This window comes from Anser brachyrhynchus (assembly GCF_964034855.1).
Source record: "Anser brachyrhynchus genome assembly, chromosome: 17".
Classification (NCBI taxonomy): Eukaryota; Metazoa; Chordata; class Aves; order Anseriformes; family Anatidae; genus Anser; species Anser brachyrhynchus.
Genome location: NC_137710.1, coordinates 8,517,025 through 8,541,737, shown reverse-complemented (window position 1 = coordinate 8,541,737; position 24,713 = coordinate 8,517,025). Strand labels below are relative to the sequence as shown.

At 39.6% G+C, this 24,713-nt stretch overlaps 2 protein-coding genes across 10 annotated transcripts in view; one reads left to right on the top strand and one right to left on the bottom strand.

Moving 5' to 3' along the window:
• Positions 1 to 21,770, top strand: part of COMT (catechol-O-methyltransferase) — a 27,185-nt gene extending 5,415 nt beyond the window's left edge. For 5 of the 7 annotated variants that reach the window (XM_080559816.1, XM_080559813.1, XM_080559814.1 and 2 more), the window contains exons 2-5: positions 13,881 to 14,163; positions 15,994 to 16,187; positions 17,963 to 18,094; positions 20,541 to 21,770. In XM_080559816.1, the coding sequence (XP_080415942.1) occupies positions 13,881 to 14,163; positions 15,994 to 16,187; positions 17,963 to 18,094; positions 20,541 to 20,720 (789 nt within the window). In that variant the 3' untranslated portion in view covers positions 20,721 to 21,770. Of the gene's footprint in view, positions 1 to 1,911; positions 2,051 to 3,479; positions 3,565 to 13,880; positions 14,164 to 15,993; positions 16,188 to 17,962; positions 18,095 to 20,540 lie in introns of those variants that run through there. The other 2 variants (XM_080559811.1, XM_080559815.1) reach the window with 2 other exon arrangements.
• The window catches only part of ARVCF (ARVCF delta catenin family member), a 275,731-nt gene continuing 271,806 nt past the window's right edge, over positions 20,789 to 24,713 (bottom strand). For 2 of the 3 annotated variants that reach the window (XR_013940399.1, XR_013940402.1), the window contains one exon: positions 20,789 to 24,713. The gene's annotated coding sequence lies outside the window, so the exon portion shown is untranslated. The other variant, XR_013940400.1, reaches the window with a different exon arrangement.

The window sequence follows — 24,713 nt, the reverse complement described above, 5'->3', positions numbered from 1 at the left end:
AATAGAAAAGCTTTCTGTATTTTGGATATCTTTCATTGAGATTCTGATTTTAAGAGTTTTGACAAATCGGTCTTCAAAGAGTTGCAAGTTAAATTGGTAAGGGAAGAAAATGACTAATTTTGGTTTATGAGATCAAGGTGGAGATCAGATTTCCATGTGAAGTCTACAAAGGTTACAAGATTGTGTTAACATGGGACAAATATCACGTCCTGTTAGTTAGTATTTTTTTTTCAGTGTAAGGCCTGAAAATATATCTAAAACAACTACATTAAGACGGAAGCTAAGAAAAGCACCCACATCACAGAATTACTCTAAATAAGGTCATAATTTAAATTGCATTTTAAAATGCTATTCTAAAAGGAAAACAACCATTTTAATATATGCTAAGCACCCCAAAAAGACATCTTGTCACAAATAATCCATCCTTCAGCTAACAGTATTTCCTCTGCTGGAAACATTTGTGCATAGATTCATAAACCAGCAAAAATGGTTAAACATTTCATCTTTGTTGCTCTTTTACCCCTTTGTTTTCTTTTTTATTACCATTATTTTCAGAAATTTGTCTGAGAGTAAGACTCGTTTTTCAGAAATTCATCTCTGCCATTTTTTTCCTTCCTTCTCTAACCCTACAGAATCTTATGTTCATAGTTTGTCCTAAACAATTAACTGATTACATGTGACAAAAAAACAGCAAGAAGCAATAAAGCTTTAAGTAACACAAATTCTTGATTTCATTCAAATGCTTTAAGGTATATTAAAAAGTGCATTGAGAAAATACAGAAATATGATAGACTTAACAGAACGCCAAAGTTTTCATGAGGAGTTACACAGTCACTGAAAGCACGAAGCTTTCTCAGTCCATGTGGTAACCCTTTATGATACACAGTAAACGCAAAGTAGCCTAACTGCTCGTAGTATCTGTTAAATTCTAGACTGTGACTTTGCTGGCCCTCGTTCTTCTCTGTTAGCTGTTTCTTATTTTAGATATCTCCAGGCAGTTTCCTGATTTGTACGAGTAGTGCTTCCTTTCTCAAAATTCCTCTTTTGCATGTTTCTCAGCAAGAGAAACTAATTTGACTGTGGAAAACAGCAAATGCACATAAAAGCAAATCCCTCCTGCTATTCTGAAAATGCAAGCTCAAAAGAATTTTCTTCCGCTCAGTGTTTCACATGATCTGTGGGGTTTATGATGTGCTAGCTCTCCTGTCTTCTTTTGTTAAGGCTTTTAAAAAAGTCTTTGGCCAGGGTTGTTAGAAGCAGGGAATACCATTTGTTGTTATGCCAGGCATGGATTTACTGGGAAAGCTTTTGCTCCGTGCTATGCACAGTGGGGATAATGCTGCCACACCGCATCATGTGATTGCAGCTGTGTAGCCTCTGTTTGAGACTGGAAGCAGCGTTCTGGAGCAAGTCCAGTCAAGTTTGTGCAGACAGCTCAGAGCTCAGCGCTGTCACTGTCTGAGCAAGTCAGTCTGAACTAGCCAGTTATTCTTACCTGCTGCCATTAATGCGGTGCTGCGCTCAAGCTCAGACATCTGGGTCTACATCTTTGCATAGATATGCCCTGTGAATGTAATATCCTACTGCTCTACAATACCACATCTATCTTTTAAGATCTTGTCCCTACATTTGTCTGTGGCAAAAAGGTAAATTACAGAAAGGCGTAAACCAATATCTAACCATCCTATCAAAGAAATTTCTCTTACGTAAAAAAATATCCAGTAATAACCTATTACAAGATTTCTACTGCCTATTTGCTGCTACTTGGAAGCAACTTACGGACTTTATCACACGGTTTGGGTGGTTTAACTGAACCTATAGCTTTACCTAGTTTTGCAGTTACTGTCATTCACAATTTTTTTCTTACATAATGGAATATCTAGACAAGAGAAAGGGTTACTTTTGCAGGCATAGTGTTTATCATGCAAGTAAACAGTTGTGGGCAGGCAGAAGCAAATTTGCTCCTCCCATGCTCCTAGCCTGAAGAACATGATTCAGCTCAAAACTAGAACTTCTTTTTAAGTGTTTACATGGGACACTACTCAGTCTGGTAAGTCTTGGCACTGGTTTGTTCTGCTAAGTAGAGTATGGGCTGATACCACCCACCAGTTCCCAACCATCGCTGTTTAACTGCAAGGACATTTCCAAATAATAACTCTGTGATTACTGGACTAGGTCAGGGCACAGAATTAAGTTTTACTGTTTTAAGGTCTTTTCACCACAGCCCTGCACTTAAGGAAATTCTCAGTTAAAATTAACTGTGGGTGGCATCAGGGATTGTGCAGAGACAACCTGTCATGTTTTTTGAACTAGCTTTAGACCAGGCAGGAAATTACTGTTGGTGGAGCTGGGGAATGCTATTGCTTTTTTCATTCTTTGTTCTGCTTGATGTTTAGATTATAAGAAAATATTTGTTGAGCTAAAGCTCTGTTATATGTGGAAAGGATACTTCAAAGTTATTCTGTATTGACATTGGGCACTGTGCTATATTGCAGGGTCTTAATCGTGTTTTGTTTAGAGTTACTAGAAACACTTTCATCCTCACTTACCTCCTTTTCATACAATTCTTTATTCACTTCATCCACTTCATATTTTTATTCTTCTCTTGTCATGCTCTGAGGCAGCCCCTAATACTTTCAAGGATCTCCTCCCTCATATGACAAAACCTGGTTTTAGTCCTTCATTTCCAGCTGCTGCTGTGTTTTACAGAAATCCTTTCTTTGAATCCTTTAAATATTTTCTAGGCTAGAGCTTCAAACACTCGCTGACTAGGTCTGAGCTTAGTGTGAATACAGCAGAGAACTATTATAATTGTTGTTGTTTTTTTTTTTTAATCTCTTTTATGGTATAATCCATTTGCAGATTGATTATATTGTTTCCACCTTGAAGGTGACAAGATAGACAGTCAAGCCAAAAACAAAATTTATTGGAATAAGCCTCTTCTATAATACGGCTGTTAGTTTAGTTTTTTTTTTTTTCAATAAGAAGCTATAGAAATTCAAATATACTATTTATAATGTATTGATTGCACCTCCTTCCGTAGCTGTTGTTAAGCAATTTGCTGTACATATCTCCACTCACCTCCCTCCAGCAGCACTCTATATTTAACCCACATGCTTAGGTCTTGTTTCTACAACTTCTGCACTGGCCGTATGTGCCACGTCTGAGCTGAAAAAAGAACTAAATCCCTTGGGCCAAATTCATTCCTGGAGTTGCTTGATTGAACACAGTGCATTTACACTGAGCACAGATTTGGCTCATACCTGACTTTGTCAGCATTCACTGTGCTGTAACTAAGTAACAAGAACACTGTCATTAGGGGAGAGACAAATAGCTTTCTTTAAGGTTATTAGAGCACTGAGCACCTTTAAGGAGTGAAAGGAGGAGTTGGGGAAAAGGACACCGCTCCTTTTAGAGCCCGTGTAACAGAACCGATAAGCTATTCCTCTGATGTGATTGAATGTGACTGAATACTGCAGGCTCTTGGACTCTTATTCTACGAAGCCCACATCACAGCAGCACAGGAAAAGATTGGAGGGAACAGCTTCTGCTGTACCGAGAAAGGTACATATTTATATTTTTCTATTTCTCAGACTTGACATGATTTGTTGTGTTAGATAATGCCACTACTTTAAACAGTGCCGAATATGAAAGAAGCAATGTTTTCCACATTTTGACTGGTACTCATTGTCAGGAAGCCAGTCTGTGGGCAGTTACAGCTTTCACAGAGAAAGAGTAGGACATATTTGTGTGTAAGGCATTTCTACTGCATTGTAAACCTTGACAGCTGAAAGAAGTGAGATGAGATAACCCCAACTAAATTGGAAAAGTAATTTATGGCTATAAGTATGCTAGAATTCGGTACTCATTTGTACTCAAGAAAAAGCTGAATGCAAGTCAAGCTTCAGTTTATTCATATTTGACTATGAATAGCTGCTTTTATAAATGTGTTTCTGCAGCTGTATTTTATGGGGATTTAAATTTTCAATAGGGAGTTCTGCAACAGCAAAATGTCTGTGAAGAAGTATAATGACAAAAGCTAGTATGCTAGCCCTGTTGCTGCTTATAGAGTATCTTTCTGATGCCCTTTATGGACATCCCTTACCTTCTGTTCTTTAAAAAACAAACTCATATTTACTTGTATTGTTAACAGCATGTCAGATTGGTGATCTTTATAAACAACCTTTGCTTCATCTCTGCACTTAAGCTTACTTTTTTCTGCTTGGAGGCGTGGACTCCCCTAACAAAGCCCTCAGATTCAAAACCTCATGCATTTGCACAGCACTGCAGTATTTAAATGAGAAAGAAAAATTACCTGATTTACAGCTTTAGTTTGCCTAAGTGGAAAAAGAGCTTAACCACATTAACACAGCAAACAATTTACTTGTCATTCAAGTTTAACAGTACTTCTTAGCAGCCTGGAGCTGGTATCATGTTTATCTGCCAGTCCCACACTTTCAGCATTCCTTCAGGATCACTGGAATTGGAACTGACAAGGAATTTTCTGAAAAAACACGATTCTGGCAGTGGTCATTGAAACCAAATCTTATTGTGTGAGGCCATCCATACCAGTTTCGCTAAAACTCTCTCAGGAGGGATTTCTCAGAAGGCAATTTCTAGCTGAAGTATGAGAAACTCTGCCCATTCCAGCTACTTTTTTTTCTGGGGCTATTTACTCAGGATTTGAGACCAAGGTCCCATGCCCTGCTTTCTGTGAGGCTGCCTCCTCCCATGCAGTGCTTTGGTTACCTGCTGTGCTGTGGTGGATCCCATTGTGCCTGGACTGTTAGAGCTGTTCATTCTCATGGATATAAACCTTCATCTCAGCAGTGATTTCCTTGCTATTCTTTCAGATCCCTCAGTGGGTGTCTTCAGTACCAGGTTTCCGTCATTCATTCTCCCTGGCCAGAAGAGCAGCTTGTGCAGAGCAGAAAGCTGTGCTGGTAGAGAGACAGATTTACACTAGATTAGCTGGTAGCCTTGGAAGCAGGACAGGACTGTGCAGTAGGGATTTGGGACACTGAGGATTCAGCCCTTGGTCCTTGTGATACAAGGAGAGAATACAAAATAGGGCTGTCACAGGTGATTATGCTGAAGTCAACTAGCCATTCTGGTCTTTCCTCTTTCAGCCCTTTCTCCATTTGGGGGTGGAGGGGTCAGAATCATTCAAAAGGAGCTTGTTTCACCCCCTGGGCAATGTGAAAACCTCAGCTCAAAAAACTTTCTCCAGGCCAGCTCACAGCGTGCTGACAACGCAGAGTGCTTTGTTCTTTCAAGAGTCCACTGCCTCCCAGGTGGGATCTGTACAACTCAACTGGCTTCAAACACAGGTAGAAATAGTACAAACAAAGCTAGTGCTCGGGAGCGGGAGTAAGGACTGTCAGAAAAAAACACTACCTAGGGGTACTTGAATGGAGCTTATTCCTGAAAACTAAAGTGCTTTTCCTATCATAGAATTCCCTCGCTCCAGACTTTGGCATTAATTGCTCACTGTGTTCATTAGGCCAGTCTGAATCGGAATTCTACGGATCCATGTGGGCCTTCCTGCTGGGTGGAGATGAGTGAGGCCAGTTTGTTCTAAACCCCACTCTGTTTTATGGGGCACATAACCATTACATAAACCTTGTCCTTTGGGTGAGTGTACTGACTACCATTCAGACAATAGCTACGGTAAGGGAAGTTTTAAGTGCATACTAATTATCCTAATTGAAGTCTTTCCAGGGAGAATGGAGTTAAACACCCTCATGAAGCTTAGCTGATGGAGTCCCTAGTAGGCAATAGACACTTTTCTGTTCTTTTCCTTTCATTCAGTAACAAGAAACTTGTATTTGTTACCTTTCAATGTCAGAAGAGATTGAAAAAAAAAACAACAAACAAACAAACAAAAAAAAACAAGAGGACCAGGGAAAAAAAATAATCAGAACTTTCCATTTATAGAAGTCTGAATTTTTGTAGTCACAGTAGCGAAGCTAAATTGGAGTAGCTTGAAAGAGCCTAGGGAGAGAGAAATTTAGATTTCATGCAAGAAATACTTAGTGAAAAATTATCTAAAGTCTGTTCAGCTTGTTTTCATGATGTCAGTGGAAAATCTGAATGTTGAATGCCCAGACTAAGTTTCCATTGAAATACAAGCTATTCACATTTGGCAATACACTGATTATTCTTCACAGTGTTGCTCTCAATTGAAAATACATAAACAATACTGAAAGAATAAGAGGTAAAAAGAATATTTTTTTTGACCTTTAAAAGTCCTAAAATATGAAGCTGTTGAATTGCGTTGCCTACAGCAACAGGGTACAACATGTTTGGCAGAAGTTAGTTCAGGCTTTCTGATCAAAATACTCTGCCTTTCTTGCTCTGGGAAAAGATCAAGAAAAGCAAAATGTCACAGAACAGAAATTGCTTCAGTCAAGAGAGCACAGGACAAAGAGTCAGGAATTCCTGTCCCTGTCATGGCGCAGCACAGATCTCCTCTGACCTACTGCAGGGTATCAGATTTTTTCTTAAATGTGTAGAAATGTGCCAACTCTTCTGCATTGTTTTTTCAATGCTTCTTAAACAGATAATATATCTTCACTAATATGCAAATCCTCCATGTACTTTAGTGCATCAGATATTTAAGGGCATAATTTCAGCAAAAGTGTTTAAAAGGTTTGAATTTAAACCTCCTGAAAAATGTTTTCAACCCTTTTCTAAAAATAGGGAGTACTCCCACCTCCTTCACAAAGGTGTGTGTGGAGGGGTTAATCTGTTAATTTGCATGGCCTTAGTAGAAAAGCTCTAGAAAATAGTTTGTTATTACATTCTCTCTGCAGACCTAGCAGCAGTGTCTCAGCAAGGAGTTCAGGCCCCATTGTCCCCAGGCACTCTACTATTGTCATCCATTTCTATTACCATCAACATCATCAGACTGATGGAGAGATTCTTCTGTGAAGAAAAGGTTGAAGGGTATAAATTTACCAAGCACTCCCCATTCACCACGTTGTGTGAGCTAATAAAATCTAAATTAGATTCTAAACCCTTTGGTATCAGAATGCTAAAGTACTGTCTGGATGCTTGGAGACCGGTAATAAACTCTTGAACAGCCAACCAGTACTTGGCAGTTAGATCAAATGCATGCAAAACTATAGCAATGTTGGATGTAACATCATCTTTCCTCAGAGGCCTGATTTGTCAGCAGGCTGAAATCACTGTAGCAAGATGTTTGAAGCACTCTTTGTTTCTACGTTTTCCCTGTTTTTCATAAACTCAAGAACAGCAATGTCGCGTAGGTGTTTGCTACTTTGGTATCTCAGAATGGATCTGTCTAGTTAACACAGATAAAATCACTTTGTGCTTCCTTGGGTGTTATCCATATATCCATAGCACAGACTTCTCTGACAAAGATGAATTCAGCTTCACAACACCTTGAAAGTTACAGAAGTTGCAGTAATGTTAACTTATGCGTGGCAGCAAAGGTGTAGGTAAGACAATTCCCACAAGGTCAGATCAGGAAACCATTGCCAAAATGAGCCTCAAAGCTAAATCCCCTGACTCAGGATCACAAAGTTTACTCTCATGGTAGTCCTGGAGAATGGTAGTCTAATGTACGTGCTGTCTTTGTAGAAGAGACTTTTGTGATTATGTTCAGGACTTCATTTTCAGTATGAAGCAAAGCAGTATCAGTTTGTCCTACAAATACGCTTGTAAGGATTCACCTTGATTAGAAAAATATTCTATCCAATAGTTTTCAACCTCCCAAGTATTTTTAATACCTGCCAGCTCTTATTTCTGCATCTCTTTTCTGTAGGAAATGAGTTCCTGTTAATTATTCATAGTATAATGAAATGAGCTTCAGACTAGTTAAATAATCAAATTCGATACTTTCTTAATCCACCAAGTGCGATGCTCATTAAGGCACATGTCCTTATTAAAACTCAAGTATTTAAATGTGCTTACTTTCAATATGTTTATTCTTCTTCTCAGTAAATATATATATATATTTAGCAGAGGGAGGTTGTTTCAGAATGTGAGAGAGAAACAGCAGCAATCAGTAAATTAGATCAAATCCCCATACACCTTGCTCTAGCACCCTTAAGAAGACTTAATGCAGTTTTTATTGAACACTAAGAAAAATCTCAGTTTGAATTCACCATGTTACCTAGACTTACCTTAAAAATTGATGTTACCAATTGTTCTAACCCTTATTTTTTTCACTTCAGGGAATAATAAGACCAAATAGTTTTTAACAGTACTTGGAAAAACTTACCAGGACTGATGAATAGTATCACTGAAAGGCCCTTATTGTAATCTGTGGTGAAATGGCAGGAGTCACCTGTGCAAAAATCTGTAGGTGTAGAATAGGATGTATTGTTTTGTGCTCCATCTCACAGGTATTTTTATATTTTTAGAAAAATTGGAGATCCTATAATAGTGGTGGGGGTAGGAATCCTGTAATTTAAATATTGCCATAATAATAGATCTTTAAGTCTGAGCCAGTCTCTTGAGAATTCTTTTATAGCCTTTGGAATGACTTAAGTATACTATATTCAAGACAGGTAAGGCAGGGAAACAGAGTCCCACAATTTTGTTTGCTACTTTCTTTGAAAGTATCTTTTTTTTTTTTTTTAATCCCTGTAATCTGAAACAGAGGAATTCACATTTAAATGCTGATAGCTTGATTACAGTTTGTATTGGGAAAAAACTACTGAACTACTTTGTTGAGTTATGATTTGGTCTCATGAAGCCCAACAAAAAGAGTTAAGACTAAATGCAGAAAAAAATAATGCAGTGCCTTAGAAAGATTTGCCAGTAGTTTGACAGGTTTGGGCCTGAATTTTTAATATGTTTCCTTTTAAACTCTGTCTTACTGAAAATAGATGTAGTTATAAGTGTTACTCATCCCTTTCCATAATGTTATCCATTCAGTTTTCTGTTTATTTCCTTCCTCAATTTCACATTTTTCAAAGGGAAGGGTCATATTATCAGGACATTTCTAATGCACAGAAGAGGTTGCAGTGCTAACCTGTGTATTTGGAACCTCACTGATTAAAAAAGCGACTGTCTTGTAATAAGTGGTAATGGGAAGCTTGACTATGCACAAGTTCAGTTTTATTGAATATTTAATGAATCCCATGAATCCACATTAAAGTTAAAATTACAGTTGCATTTTCTAAAGCTGTCATAAGACTGTCTCTTATGTAGTGGTAGCTTTAAACTGGTTGAATTATGCACTTAATTTTCATATCAAATATTCTTCAGCTAGGAATATGAAAGCAATTACCTATTTTGGTACATTTTTTCCCCTCTTCCTGGTGCATGACTATCACTAATGCATCTTGCCTTTGCCAGGCTACTTTTACAGTTTACTGCCATCACTAAATTTATTTTTACATCCAAGAAGACAGAAATTAAAGGAGGAACCACCTTGGAAAAAGAAGCAGTGTTCAAAAAAAAAAAAGGAAAAAAAAAAACAATAAAAGGAACCAGATAAGTCTGGTTTCTTTCTTTTTAAAAGCTAATTTCCCTGGAAAGTTTTTTTCAGTATAATTGCCTCCTAAAGGAGGTTTTTTTAAGAACAACTGAAATTGACAGTTTAAGAAGGTGCTGGGATGTTGTATAGTAATTAAAAGCAAACAAAGAAAAACAATAACTGAGAAACACTCCTTGATACAGCAAAACAAGTGAACCGGTCTAATAGAAGAAAAAAACAGTATGTACTGAATAGTTTATTGCTGCCAGTGAGTGTTTAAGGATCTGTGGAGGCAGGTGGGCTCTGCTGTTGCGGATGGGAGCATCAACTAAGGGATTCAGAAGTCCAAAGATCTGACTGATGCACTGTAAGAAATGGATCCTCCTGAGCACTTGATCATAGGAATGGCCAAGGTGAAGTTCCTCCTTATTTTAGCTTTAGATCTAAGATCATCCCCAAATTATAAACATTTGGGTTTACATTTATTGGCTTTTTTTGTCTACTCGACGAACGTTAGACAAAGTTTGCACACAACTCAGTGCTAACAGCCATTCACCAGTCTAGATCCATTATGACATGAAGAGAAAGGCAGGTCTGTATTTTGCCTTCCAGGAGGATCCTTGGGTAAACTGCAAGCAATAAGATTTCAAAGCTGAAGATATAAAATTTGTTTTGTGGGTGGTCCAGCAGAACCAGCAGTTGTTGTCCTTACAGACAAGCTGAAAAGACTGTTAGCCTACTCATATTTTTGAGTGAGGAATGGCTAGAAGAGACAGAAGGCAATGGCTCACTGTGTGATTCAGAAGTATATCCCAAAGTACACTTTTTTGTCAAGCTACTTGGTTCTTGGTATCAGGATGTCACACTACAATACCTGCTAAGGGTGGCAGCAGCCTACATACAATCTATGCCTTTGAAAACATGTCATATATCTCTGAAACGAGGTGTCTTGCTCTACACCACTAAGTTCACTCTCTTAAAACAACAACATCTTTAAGAAAATACTGCTGTCCAAGTAAGCATGAAAGTGAAGTGTTCAAGATCAGATGAAGTTACTGAAAATCAGCAGGCCTAATCCAAGCTGTTTTCTCTGTACTGGGTAACAGAGATGTGTTATGAAATAGCATTTCACAGGCTATAGATGATGAAGAAGCTGCCCTTCCTTAATACGTGGGCTTTTGAGCTTGGGATGTTTTATAATTTTGGTGTATAAAACCTGTATCAGTGTGGGAAAGTAAGACAATGGAAATCTGGTTTGCTGACTTACCCTATTGCATGCCTGAGAAGCAATATGAAAGGGGAGGGACGGATTTTTACCTTCAAGCAGGTTCGTTTTGTTAAGGTATTAAGACCAAACCAAAACAAACACCACCAACTCCAAAAAATCCCACAAACTAAGAAAATCAACTCTTCACAGTAATCCCAGTCCACCAACAACGGCCATCCAATCAAGTAAGCCACGAAAGTTATACAAAGACAAGCCAAGTAAAGCTAGAGAGAGATTTTTCCTATTAAACCAGTGACATTTTCATAGCCCAACCCAAATCTCTAGAGGACAGGTCATATGGAAGGAACATCTTCATGTAGAAGGACTGGAAAGGCCATAGAATCATAGAATAGCCTGAGCTGGAAGGGATGAAAAAGGATCATTGAATCCAACTCCTGGCTCCACAGTGGACCACCCAAAAATCAGACCACATGTCAGAGAGCATTGTCCAAATGCTTCTTGAACTCTGGCAGCCTCGAGGCCATCACCACATCCCTGGGGAGCCTGTCCCAGTGCCCGACCACCTCTGGGTGCAGAACCTTTCCCTAACACCCAGCCTGACCCTCCCCTGTCCCAGCTCAATGCCATTCCCTCCGGTCCTGTCACTGTCCCCAGAGCAGAGCTCAGCGCCTGCCCCTCCGCTCCCCTCGTGACGGAGCTGCAGGCTGCTATGAGGCCTCCCTCAGGCTCCTCACTTCTGGGCTGAACAAACCCAGGGACATCAGCTGCTCCTCATGTGTCTTGCCCTCCAGACCCCTCACCATCTTTGTAGCCCTGCTCTTCCTGAGCAGAAGTCCTATCTGGAAGGCACAAGACAGTTAGCACTTATAAGTCAGCAGAACTACTAGTGCATAGAAGGGAAAAAGAAAAACTGACATCTAGACCTTCATGATCCTGCTAAGGTAAAGAAGCAGGTTCCTACTAGCTAGGAAACAAAATTCAGAATGCCCAAGAAACAAGATTTTCATGCGCTAATGATGCTGGTGAGCCCTGAAAAGAAGTGTCAGGTCAGTCTTTGCAAAAAAAGCATTATAAAGGAAAGTATTAGCATTGGTGACTGTTTGAAAGAAATAGACTTTTAACTGCTCCAAGGAAATTATACTTGCTGTGCCACTAAGATAAGTAGATGGGTGAACAAACATCAGCTGTACTGCAGGTTGAGCATGTCTCCATGGCAACTCAGTCATCTTCTGAACTCGGAATGTGTTCTGCATGATGATTCAAAATTCAGGGAGGTGCTGCAGATTTTTCCCATGGGTGATGTGTGTGCCAGGTCCCACTGCAGAACAGAGGTCTGACCACGCATAAAATTTAGGACTTTCCTGGGACAATTTTGGGGGAAACAAACAAAAAAAGGAAGCAAGAATAGGTAGGAATAGATCTAGGGGAATCCTTGCCTAGGCATGTAGCCCCTTTACTTCTGGTCTTGGCAATTTAGGCAAAACTTTTGAGGATGTTGTAGCTCCAGTTGCAGCAATGGTTCTGCTGAATGTTCCACCAGGTAGGTGGAACATTAATACAATTACAAGTGGAAGCTGTTAACCATCTTTAGCAAGCTGGAAGAGGAAGAGTCATAGTAGAAAGAAGCAGAGACTACAAAGTGTTGAGTGTCACGTTCTTTAAAAATAACAGTTTAAAAAACACTGCGACTCAAGCCAGCATGCTGCGGTTAAGAAATACTTTCTGAATCCTTTAGACCTGTGCTCACATGCCAAATCAGACTTCAAGAACAAACGAACTTGGCATTCATTCATCCTAATGCTAACTGCAGTGCATTCCAACCTGTGCTGCCCTCCCAGTAAAAAACTGTCAGCTCCTGGTTGTGGGCAGCAGTGGAAATGTGGTGTTCTAAGGGACATCAGCAGAGACGAGCCGTGTTTTGGGATGGATGAGAGGAACTCCTCATACAGAGAAGCCTCAGGCGACTCAGAACCCTTAGTTTGGCACTCTTTCAAAGGCTAAATCAATACCTTAATTTTAAGAACCCTTACTTACCACATCTTTTGTGCTGTGACTCCTGCATGGAAATAAATGCACCTTTCTTTATACTGGCTTGTCTGAAATCCATCAGAGTAAATGGCTTTGACAGGATTTATTGCTTGAGCTGTACAGGGTGACATGCATCCCATCTGCTGAGCTTTACGTTCAGATGCCCTGAATTCAGAGAGACGAACAGAAACTTGCACACACGACCCATGCTGTGCAAACACAGGCACTGGCAGCTGACACTAAATTTCAGGGGGAAGAATAGACACAACTCCATCAGATAATTTGAGCTGGCCTGTCGGAGTAATAGAACGTTCCCTTCTCTTACATTTCTCGAATTGCATGAACCTGGGCTCTTCTCTGGTTCAGGGATTTAGCTTTACATTTTTTATAACCAGTGATAAAACTTCTCTGCTTTAGAAAAAAAGCATCTTTTGTTCTCAAAAGTGTCATATTGATGGTTCGTGTCAAAAGGTTTATGAGCAAGAGAAAGGCAACCATCTTCTGTGAACTATTCCACCTGGGTACCTCTGTTGCAGGCTGTGAGAGGAGGGAGGCAGCTCAAATCCTTCTGAAACGTCCAGCTCAGCTTCACTGCAGAGCACGCCAGAAGGGCAGGCGCTAGCAAAGGGGGTCTGCATGCCACGGAGTAACTTGACCTGCAGTCTGATTTCAAACAGAATGGTGCCTAACACTGTCCAGTTTCTGTTGATGCTTTGTTCAAAAATAAAGGGTGAAAAGTTCCATATTTTCTTACCAAGGCTCAGTAGTTTTCCAGTGTTTAAAAATGACAAGAGTGAGATCGCATGCAGAGTCTAATTAAGATTTTGAATCCTTTGAAGACGGTTAGAACAGATTTGATGCTGAGAGGCTCCTTGTGCAGTGGCATGCTTGGAGCCAGGACTGAGCAGCTGTGTGGGGGAAGGGACCAGAGCATTAAATAAAGCTACTTGTTGACTGCCTGTAAAATTGGCTTCTAAAGGGAGTGCCACAGAGCACCATCCATTATCGAGTGACACAATCATGTTCAGCTTCTCTGTACAATGTCATAATTAAACTGTGTGTGTTGCTGTTCGGGGTGGTGGGTTGTGGGTGACTCAGCTTAATATTCACAAAAAACAATAGCTCTCTCCTGGGCCACCTTAACTCTGGGCTGTTTTTTCTCTTTCCTTCCAGATGCTGGAGAGCTCTTCAGTCCCTTTGTTCATTGTCTTCGTCCTGCTTTTCATTTTGTTGCTCTCTGTGGTGCTCATCAGGAGAAACGGCACTGCTGCCCTTATCTGGAATGAAATAATCCGGGAGAAAATAACTAATTTCATCATGAACCAGAGCAAAGAACAGAGAATTTTAAATTTTGTGCTGCAGAATGCAGTCCGAGGGGACCCCTGTAGCGTGATGGACGCTATAGATAAGTACTGCTCCCAGAAAGAGTGGGCCATGAATGTTGGCAATGAGAAAGGTAATTGCAGCAGGGATCAGCACTTGGAAGATCCTTCAAGACTAGTAGATTATAGGACATTTTATTGTATTCATTTGGTCACTCCCATCCGCTGGGAGGGAAAAAAAAAAATCACATCCACAACAGCCTTGTGGTCAGCAGAGTAGTTCTGTAAACAGTAATGAATACTTGTGCAGATGTCTTTGAGGAGGAGGATCTAGTGAGTAATCCAGGAAGTCATAGGATCAAATCTAGTTTTGTGTGGTGCGTGCAAGTGTGTAAGCAGAGGGTGACAAGTTATGGGAAAGAATCTATGATTATGTTGTGCCTTATTTCCCATAAAGGGTGGCCTTGAGGAATAATTCCTTACATCAAGGACTTTTAGATCCTTAATAGAAAGATACTGAATATGAAAAAAAACAAAAACAAAAACAACAAACAACCAATCATGGGAAGTATTTTAAACTATATGAATTTTGTATCTGCAAGTATAAATTACAAGTTACTGTTGAGGGGAAAGATCCTACCCATGTAATACACAAAAGCAGCTATCAGGTCTTTTTGCTACTAGGCAAGTAAATCATCTTTTTCTTGTCTACAGGAAACTATGTGGACAAAACATTTTTTTTTTCTTAACCGCAGGAAAATGACAGTCTGTTCAAAAAATTGTAATGGCAAAATGTTAACACATTCCCTTATGAATTAGACACAGAAGTACCTCTTACTAGGAAATTGCAGGGAAATTTAGCTTAGCCTGGGATTAATGCACCTAATGAAGTACAACTGCAAGTGCTGTAATAAAAATGCTTCTCTGTCATGGGGTACATTTTTTGAAACTAGCTTCTCTGCATACCAGTCGGGGGTAGTTAGGGCAACAGAACAGTAGGTAATGGCCAAGTAGGAAATCCTAAAACTCTAAACTTTGAGCATTTGGGATTATATTTTTAATAATTTCACTCTAATTTTGCTCTAACAAATGAAATTTCCTCGGAGAGAAGAGCCATCAGAGTTAATACACCTTTAGTTCTGAAGATTTCTAGAAGAACCACATGATCTCAAGATGCAAGCATTATCATCAGACTATGCATAAACAAATGACACCTAGGAAATTTCACATATGAAATGTGTACATGCCCTGAGCAAGTCCATGGCTCAGAGTAAAATCCCTTCAGATACTTTTAAGATTAGCTATCTAGTTTCTAAGCATATAAGTAAAAGCAGACAGCTTTTGAACAATTAAATTCCTTTTTTTTTTCAGGATTAGATATAGCACACCGTCACTCACTTTTGAGAATATTTTTTGTTAACAATTAAGTATTTTATGTCCCACAATTCATCAGGTGAATTCAAATACTTTGCAACCTATAACTAGACTTTTCTTTTTCCCTTTAGACAACTATTTAGACTGAGACATTTTGTATCAGACTACTGCATGTAGCACTGCAACAAAATACCAGCACTTAGAAGTCAGGATTTATATATTTCGCAAACACCTCCAGTTTCTGCAATAAGTTCTTGGGAAAACACATTGCATTTTTCCCTTGTAACACTATAAATATTTTAGTTAACTCAGGCACTTTCTCGCTTATAAATATTTAAAAATTGTGAAACTAAGGAAGATTTTTTTAGTTGAAAGTGTGCCTTTTGAATCTTAGAATGTCCCTGATCAAGTTAATCATAGACAAGCCTATTTGCAGAGGAAACAGTACACAATTTGACATCAACCCTTATATTTTTAATGTCCCGAGCACCTGAGTGCATGGACTTCGCAAATTTCTCGTCCCTAATTTACCCATCTGCATGCAAACTAGCTTGATTTTGTCCAAAGTTAACCTGTTTTCATTTATTCAGGTTTAATTCTAGACAAGACAGTGGAAGAGATCAATCCATCAGTTGCACTGGAGCTGGGAACATACTGCGGCTACTCAGCAGTTAGGATTGCTCGGCTACTGAAAGCAGGCGCTCGTCTTCTCACTGTGGAGTTCAACCCAGAATTTGCAGCTATAGCTAAACAGATGATTGAGTTTGCTGGAGTACAAGATAAGGTAAATACCATTTTTCTCAGAAAGCAATACATAGAGAGTGGGACTTTATGCACAGAAGCAACACGAATAGGTTTAAATTTGTTATTCTACTTGTCAAGCAAGTATAGCGCCATAAGTGTCTGGGAACAAGCAGAGTAACCTTCAGGCTAGATAGCAGGGAAAAGCTATCATCGTCCATACAGAAGACCAAAGTCGTCATCTCTTTTGCACGGTGGAATTGAGCTAAACGTGTGAGCACCAGTCAGGGGCCCAAGTATGATGCAGACCCAGCTAGGGGTCAGGGTTAGGGTTAGGGTTAGTAGAGTCTTGGGCTTGTCAAGGCTTGTCAAGACTACTCACTGGTTATTGCAATAGACACGCCATTTGCTGAGAGCTACTTTCAAAGCTCATGGTGACTCTAAGAATATGGACCTGAAGGGAGGCTCCTGAGTCAGTTATTTCATTTAATACAGTCACAGGACATCAGCACACACAGTTCTTTCCATAAAATTAGCAACCACATTGCAAAACTGGCAAGATTTACTACCATTACTGAACTACTAGACTACCCCACAGGCAACTCCTCCTGATAATCAGGAACCTTTCTATGATTTCTATCCCACATTTATTCATAGACGTTTTGTTTTCTTTTACTCGTGCACCAAGCTCTTATTAATTTAACTAGCTCTGTGCCTAATTAGTCCCTGACCTCTCACAGAAGTAGAACTTCACAACGTTACCTCTCAAAAGCTAGAGTATTGGTTTTCTGTGTGTAAACTAAAACCTTCAGATCAGTGAACACTGATTACTGAATACAAAAGAAAATTAAAGTATAGTCTAATTTGTTACAGAATCTCACAGAAGAGAGTTGCATTATGTTATGTGCAACAGACTTCAGAGAAGATGTATTTGCCCAAAACTAGTTGGTCACAATATACATATCTAAATTTTGCAGTGCAAGGTGTCTCAACTCCCTGTACAGTTGGCTGAGCTGCAGGTATTTTCAGTCTATAATCCATCTCAGCCCAGAGCAGACATCTTCAGCCAGTCAGGTCTCATGCCTGAGAAGTGCCTCTCTACTGACTAACCAACTCACTTCAACACATATAAAACTTGAAGAACTAAATCCCACCATGAGATCTTCAAATGTGTTTGTTAACTTTTTGATGAGAACCTGAAGTAACAGTGACATCTAAAATTGCATTTCTCGCATCTGATTAATCTCCTGATCAGCTGAGTCATCAACCAGACAGATTTCCTTACTACTTTTTTCCTGTACTTACAGAATATGGCAATTGCTTAACAAGTCAGGGTGCAGCAACTTTTTGCAGTTTAACAGTACTTATGCCGTTAAACCTGTAAGGGAAATGTAATAGAGTCTGTCCTGCCTCGTCTACTGGCCATATCAATTTGACATACAGTAGCTTCCAGCTGTATTCTAAACTAACCTGTTGTTTCTTCTGCTTCCCTTTGGACTACTTATTTAAAGTGAGATACAACTACAAAAATAATAAAAGTTCTGTTTTCAACAGAAGATTCCCGTGTTTCCACTAAAAATCACATTATCCAACAGAAACAACAGACAACTTTTTTTTAATAGTAATAGAGAAGAAAAATATTTTGGAACACGTGTGGATTGATTTGTCAAAAAAAGTCTGCATGATCCAACTCTACCAGATCAACTAAGGCTATACTGAACTATAAAAAGGATCACTGATGTCTTCCCACAATTTGAAATGAGGGACATGTGACTTTTCTTTATGGCTCACAATTCATCAGGTAGATTTGCATTTCAGGTAAAACTCATAGAAGGCCCTTCAGAGGAAATTATCCCTCAGCTGAAGAAAAAATATGAAGTGGATACTCTGGATTTTGTCTTCTTGGACCACTGGAAAGATAGATACACACCAGACACCATCCTGCTTCAGGTCAGTTTGCACAATTTGTCTTAAAAGTAAAGTAGCAAATACCTAGATGTCTGTGAGGCCTACATTCTAACAGAAGAACCTCATCCTCTGTAAAATGAAGAACAGCAGCCAAAATAACAACCTTATGAAAAAAAGAGGATTTGAGGACAGGATCCCAAACCTTTATCTGGGACAACTGCCCACAGTACACAGCTCAGGACTTGGCAAATAGTGTTAAGCCATTTTGTTTACTGAACAAACGGGTCTGCAGTAGAAATCCCAGCTGCAGGAGAGCAGGGTGTGGATGTTACACTCACTGGAGTATCTGCATGGTCACTAAACTGGAAAACTTGACCCAAAAACATCCTGATCCTGGGAGCAGGTGAGACTCAGGACCCGCATATCCCAGCTCCACCTCTACAATTTCCTTTTACTTTTCAGTATCCCTTTTTCTGCCTGGTTTTGCTACGCCAGCAGAGCCTTTTGATGACATACAATTTGGGTAGTGCAGCTGGGTATCATCTTTCTGGGAGCCTTTACTCCACCTAATTAACTGGCTGTAAAGCAACCTTTAGAAGAGTGCAGGCTGCCCCAGTCAAGCACTTGCTAGAGAAGTGCTGTCAAACTATCTCCAGCCCTACATGTGGAAAAATTGTGTTAATTTCTTCCCAACTCCCCTTAACAGTTACTGCTAGCATTACAAAACAAGTTGTCCATAACAGCAGTAGGCAGTGATGGGTAGCACTGGACGTGAGGTAACTATATTCTAGAGTACTCAGGGAAGGGAAGATATTTTTAACTGTTAAATAAATGAGATTCACAGCATTTGTATGTATAAACACAGCACACAGAGATACTCTCCTAACTTTGGCACTGCAGACTGATAAAACTTCTTAGAACTGCTTATTTGGATGGAAGTGCCATTTTGCAATTATTTTCTTCACAAATAAATCCATTTTTTTTTGAGGCTGCCTCTTACATTAAGAGCCCACCATCTACTTCCTGACCCCTGCTTGAGGCCTATAACAATATTTTCTCATCCAGGCTCTCCTGTTTTTTAATTTCACCCCTGTCTTCCTGATAGCTGTTTGAAATCTGGGGTTCAAATTTCCAGTATTGAATTTACACAGAAGTAGCTGAAGAAAATGTTCCCTCCCCCCAGTTATGTGTATCCAGAGAATGTTTTCTTTTATACTGGCTGTGTAAGGATGACTGAGCTCTTTCCAAGGGAAGAGATATCTGCACCCTTATCAGACCTTAACCTTCCCAACACAACCAAAACAAACATGTAGCTTAGCTCCAAGTTTGTGGTTAGTCTGATGCAACTGTGACACAAAGTTGCTTTGCTTAAAATCTTACGAAATTCAGAAGAGAAAGATGACAAAAAAGTCCCCATGCTTTCTCAGATGTTAACTAACTTGCAATTTTGGTATGTATTTCAAATGGCCCAGACAGCATTCCCCTTCCTGCATGTCTAGAAAAGCCTGACATCCTTATGACTGGTGGGAAATACAGCATGTTGTCACCTTCAAGCTTCTGTAAGTTGCACAATAGAAACAGACCAGAGGATATTTGCCAAAAAATCACTTCTGTGTGCTGACTGGTGTTCAGTCACCAGAGGCATGAGCAGTAAGCTGAACAGCCTCAGCAGCACACTCATCAGCAGGACTTATCTGCTGGGAATAATGCTGGCAATGACAAAACCCACCATGTTCCAGCTATAAGTGCTGCCTGTTACCACAGGGTAATAACTGGCCTGATAAACCTCAAAATTCCTGTTCTAAAAGAGCTGGTTAACTCAGATAAGCAACTTCTAGTGGACAAAAATACCAGTAAAAATTAGGATTGTAGGTTTTCTGAGGATAAACACTGAACTTGAAGTGACTATTGCAAGATAATTATGCCTTATGGAAATCTGTCAGTGATCTTCCTTGTGCACAAACTCTGCTTCATGCCCAGCTCCTGAACAAAGCAGCAGAAAGTTACACAAGATGAAAGAAAAACAAGTTCAGAAAGTCTCATTTATTCAGTTAGTGGTTCTGAGACAAGCCAAAGCAGACTGGTACATGCCAATCTCTTGGGTGACCTTAAGAGCTACTACAACATTTTAATGTATTAAAAAAAGTGGAAACGATATGAGCAGCATGGTTGGAAACAATATGAGCAAACTGCACTCCTCCACTGCACTTGATTTGTTATTTCAGAACCTGAATGACCTAATATGTTATCAGCATCTCTGGTGTTCCACCGACTGTGTTAACAGAAAAAGTCAGCATGTTAAACATGACGACAAAGGACCGGATAGAGTTTTTCAGCTTTTCCCATGTCTTTTCTTCCTTTTACTTCCAAAGTACAATGGGTTTTTGGATGCAGGCACTTGAGTATGATATGATTAAGACAAAAGCACGTTACATTCAGGCCAATGTCCACTTAACAGCCACTATGAAGCAATTTTTCTTCTTTCTAGGAATGCAGCTTGCTGAGAAAGGGCTCAGTTCTTCTGGCCGACAATATCATCGTACCAGGAGCTCCAGAATTCGTTAACTATATCCGCAACAACCCCCGTTTCCAATGCACTAACTACCCATCTCATCTGGAATATATGAAAGTGCAGGATGCTATGGAAAAGGCTGTGTTTTTGGGATAGAGAGCCAGTAATACTCAACCTTTGTTTCAAATAACGTAAATGTGACTGCACAAGTTAATTGTCTATGCTTTAAATTTTGCCTTTTTTTTTTTCTTCTTCTTTTGGAGCCTGTAATTAAAGCAAATTCTAGAGGAAATCACTTTAGACCAAGTGGAAACCAAGATCTGAAGTAAGTAGGGTGACTGCTCCAAGGCCTGTTACACACTGCTCAGCAAACCCAAGGTAATGCAAAGTGCCTTGCCTTGACCAACACATTGTCAAAACATAGTCTGTTACTTAGAGCTCAAACCCAAACAACCACAGTTTGGGGTTAGGGCAGGGTGGAAAAAGTCACTCAATTTTTGAAAACTCGTGTCCCAAAGCTAAACTGACTAATCACTCTCCAGAGTGAAAAAAGCATGCATGTTGCAAGGAGAGCACTTCAGGAGCACTGATTATGCTAAATTGTTAGCATGCCACTTCAAGCAGTGAAAGTTCCTACAGTGATATCAGATGCATTTTTTCATTGTTACTGCAAGAGTTAATTATCTCTATGCTGGAGAAAAGGGCATGTACTGAAAGAAGAAAGACCCATGCAGTGATAAGAAAATGTATCAGAACTTTGCATAGGACAAGGAAACAAATTTGTTAATCTGCACGTGCAGAGGTAGAGAAAATTGAAGAAGAAAAATTAAAATAAATGCAGCGACAGATAACAAAAGCAACAGGTTCTTTCTAACAGAATGCCAAAACAACAAAGTCACTGAGATCTTGAGAAAATATTGTTTGTCCTGTTTGTCCCTTTATTATGCTTACTTATCCCCTTATTAGAGAGTGTATACATAGTGTGTGCTTTTTAGAGGCAGGGCAAGTTGCTTACTCTAAAGTGCTGTGTATGTTTAAGAAACAAAAATAAAAACCAGAGAGAATGGGTTTTTATCAGGTGGGTCCTGGTTTACCTGATTGTTGTACTTAAAATTATGGAATACCCACTGGTATTCTCTGCCATGTTTACTGTCATTATATAATGAGGCAATGGTTGCATTTATAAATAAAATCTGAAAAACAACAGAGCAGGCAAGTGACTTCCTTTGTTTCCCATGGATTCTGCACCGCACTAAGATTTCCATCCTTGGAACAACCACAGAAAGACCCAACAGTTGAAAAGTGGGGATAACCGTTTCCTTGTCTTTTCCACCAGGGATTCTTTCAGACATGTTATCAGCTTCTTCCTTTTATAGACCAGACCACCTTACTGAAGTGGCATATCAGCCCTGGCCTTGATGAATTCATCTTGAGGACACCAATTATGAACATCATAGAAAACTGCTCCACATTATAAAAGAAAAATATAACAGGCTAAGGTGACACAGTTCAAAAGTGGATGAGGAAAACCATGGTGACCCAGCTGGCTTGTAACGTGTGCATTTCACAGGGATAAGAGAAGACAACATTATCAGAATTTCTTTAACAGTTTAAACTCTGTCACAGTTGGGAAAGACACAAGATTTTCTATGCGGGATTGGATCATACAGAAGCAGCCTCTCAGCCTCTATTGTGCTGCTAAGGAGCAGTCCCTGTGTTCTGACACCTCTATTTTATTTTGCATTGTAAAACAAGTCAATGATTTATTCTGTAAGCTTGCTTAGCACCAGGTCCTCTTGGTATTCATGGTCAACTCCATGTCACTGAGATTCCAAACAACTTTTGTAAAATTTGCGAAGAAGAAAATCTTCAAGCCAACTTGGCATACACAGTTTTCTAGAGCACAGTGGAAACTAGATACTTGCAGGTGACCAGATTTTTCTTCTGTGCATCTAAGGCCTTGTCTCCAAAGAGCCCTCTTTCATTTCTAGCTTGACACACCTTTGCACCCAAACAGACACTCTTGCCATAGCAGAGAACTTACCACATACTAGTGAACAAATAAGTCTCATAGATGCACACTGAAGGATGCCTAAGTATGGGTAGACTTTCTGCACTTTACAAGAGAAGGTCAGAAAAATAAACTTCTACTGCTAGTTAATACCATTATGTGTGGCCAAAATTAATGAGAGACCATCAGGAAAATGAGGAATGGAGGGAACCTACAGAGTTGGCATGGATATTTCAAAAGATGTATTAGTGAATAATGAATGTGCAATATATATGCAAATGTAACAGCCACCTTGTAGTATAAAAAAGGTATCTCCCACATGACAAGATGTAAAAATAAACACAGCGTACGTATCATCAGATTATTTAGAAAATTCCACATGCAAGATAAATTTTTCTGCTTGACAACACTTCTGAAATGCTCTTAATTATCAGTGGCAAGGGATGAAAAAGGAAAAAGCCTGACTGTTTGGGTGATTGACAATTAAAAAAAAAGGCTTTTGGTCAGTTGAGCAAATGTGATCTTGAGTCACTGACATAAAAATCAGAGATCTCCAAGGGAGAAGGGTTACTTTTTAAAATAAAGTCATGCTTTGAATTCTATGAGAAACAAAAGGAAATGGATCTTCTAATTCAAATATATTCTGAAAACCTACTAAGTGTTACTGCAGTATCAACCTATTGTAATTAGAAGACACAACCTATTCTTGCATAACCCACGTATGAAACAGGGCACCTGGAAGTACGTAAAACAGACTGCTAAGAGTGTACCATGGATAAAAAGCACCCAATTGAAAGATCTCTCCTAGAACAAAACCAACAGCCTTCAACACATTCTTGTAACTCATGTCACAAATGATTGATCCCACCAAATACCGTTAATTAAGATTTATTAGCCAAGTGACAGCTACTCTCTAGGTAGTCTTAGGGATTCAAGCAACACATGAAAGTGAAGTATGGTTTCTGCCACAGCCTCTCTGTTACCTCAAAGGTACAGGATGTTTTTCAAAATATTGAACTGATTCTTTATTTCGGTGTACAAGGGAGGTGGAGGATTCATGAAGAAGTCAAACCTACCCCTAGTCCCTTTTGCTTTCTACTTTAATACCAAATTGAGTGTAACAGCACCCATGTAGCAGTCCTTACAGAGGAAATTACTCACCAGAGTAAACAGCAGTCACATGTTTGTATAGGGTCTACTGCTTTCTCCCACTGGTACAAGGAAGTGAAAGCACCCCACTGAAAAATTTTGACCAGTGAGTCATGAACATTAGATGCAGTGAACATAGAGAAATCCCTGCAAGAGCGGCAAGAGATGACTGAGATTTGACCTCTCCCGACAGAGATGGCACCACAGGGCTGTGATGTGTGCTTGTTTGGTTGATTTGAGCAATCAATTAAGAATCAGTAAATAAAGTATCATGAGTAACAGCTTACTGTTTGCTTTGCACACATACTAAACATAGTAAAAGAATGTTAGTGTCTTTGCCTCTGCAGCTCAGCTGATGGTCTAATTGTAACACAATAACTTCCCATTGTAACAAATCCCCCACTGTCAGCCTGTACCACAAGATTCTGCCATTGCTGTGCTTCAGTAACACAGAGATGACACTGGGGAAGGGAGCAATGATGACAGGATGTTCCCCTAAGACACTGCTGAAACCTGAAACAGACAAGGACTGTGGTATTTCTTGCCCGTTGTTACCAGGTCAACCTTTCACCCGCAGGACTCACTGCTTCCATTTGCCCAACCTGTGATAAGCTGGACACAAAATCACTTTGACAGCTATAAAAGGTCAGCTGGAGAAACAACATACTTGTTTAAGCTCAGTATCTTACCTATAACATCTGCTATTCATTGTCATATTAGTGCACCCACAAAGAAAAAAAATCAGATTCCTCATTGCAGTAGAACGCCAGTGATGATACCTAGCAGGGAGACTAAGCTCAGGAGCCCACATCTTACCACCAACGCTTGTGAAAATAGATCCTCCAGCTGCAAGAACACAAACTGTTGATGACTTGACAAAACTCCTGGGGATACACTCAGGATATCTGAAATAAGGAGGGAAGGCAAGCTGAAGACAACCTTCCCAGTGCTGTCAGCAAGCATCCACAAGTAAATGGAACCTTACAGTC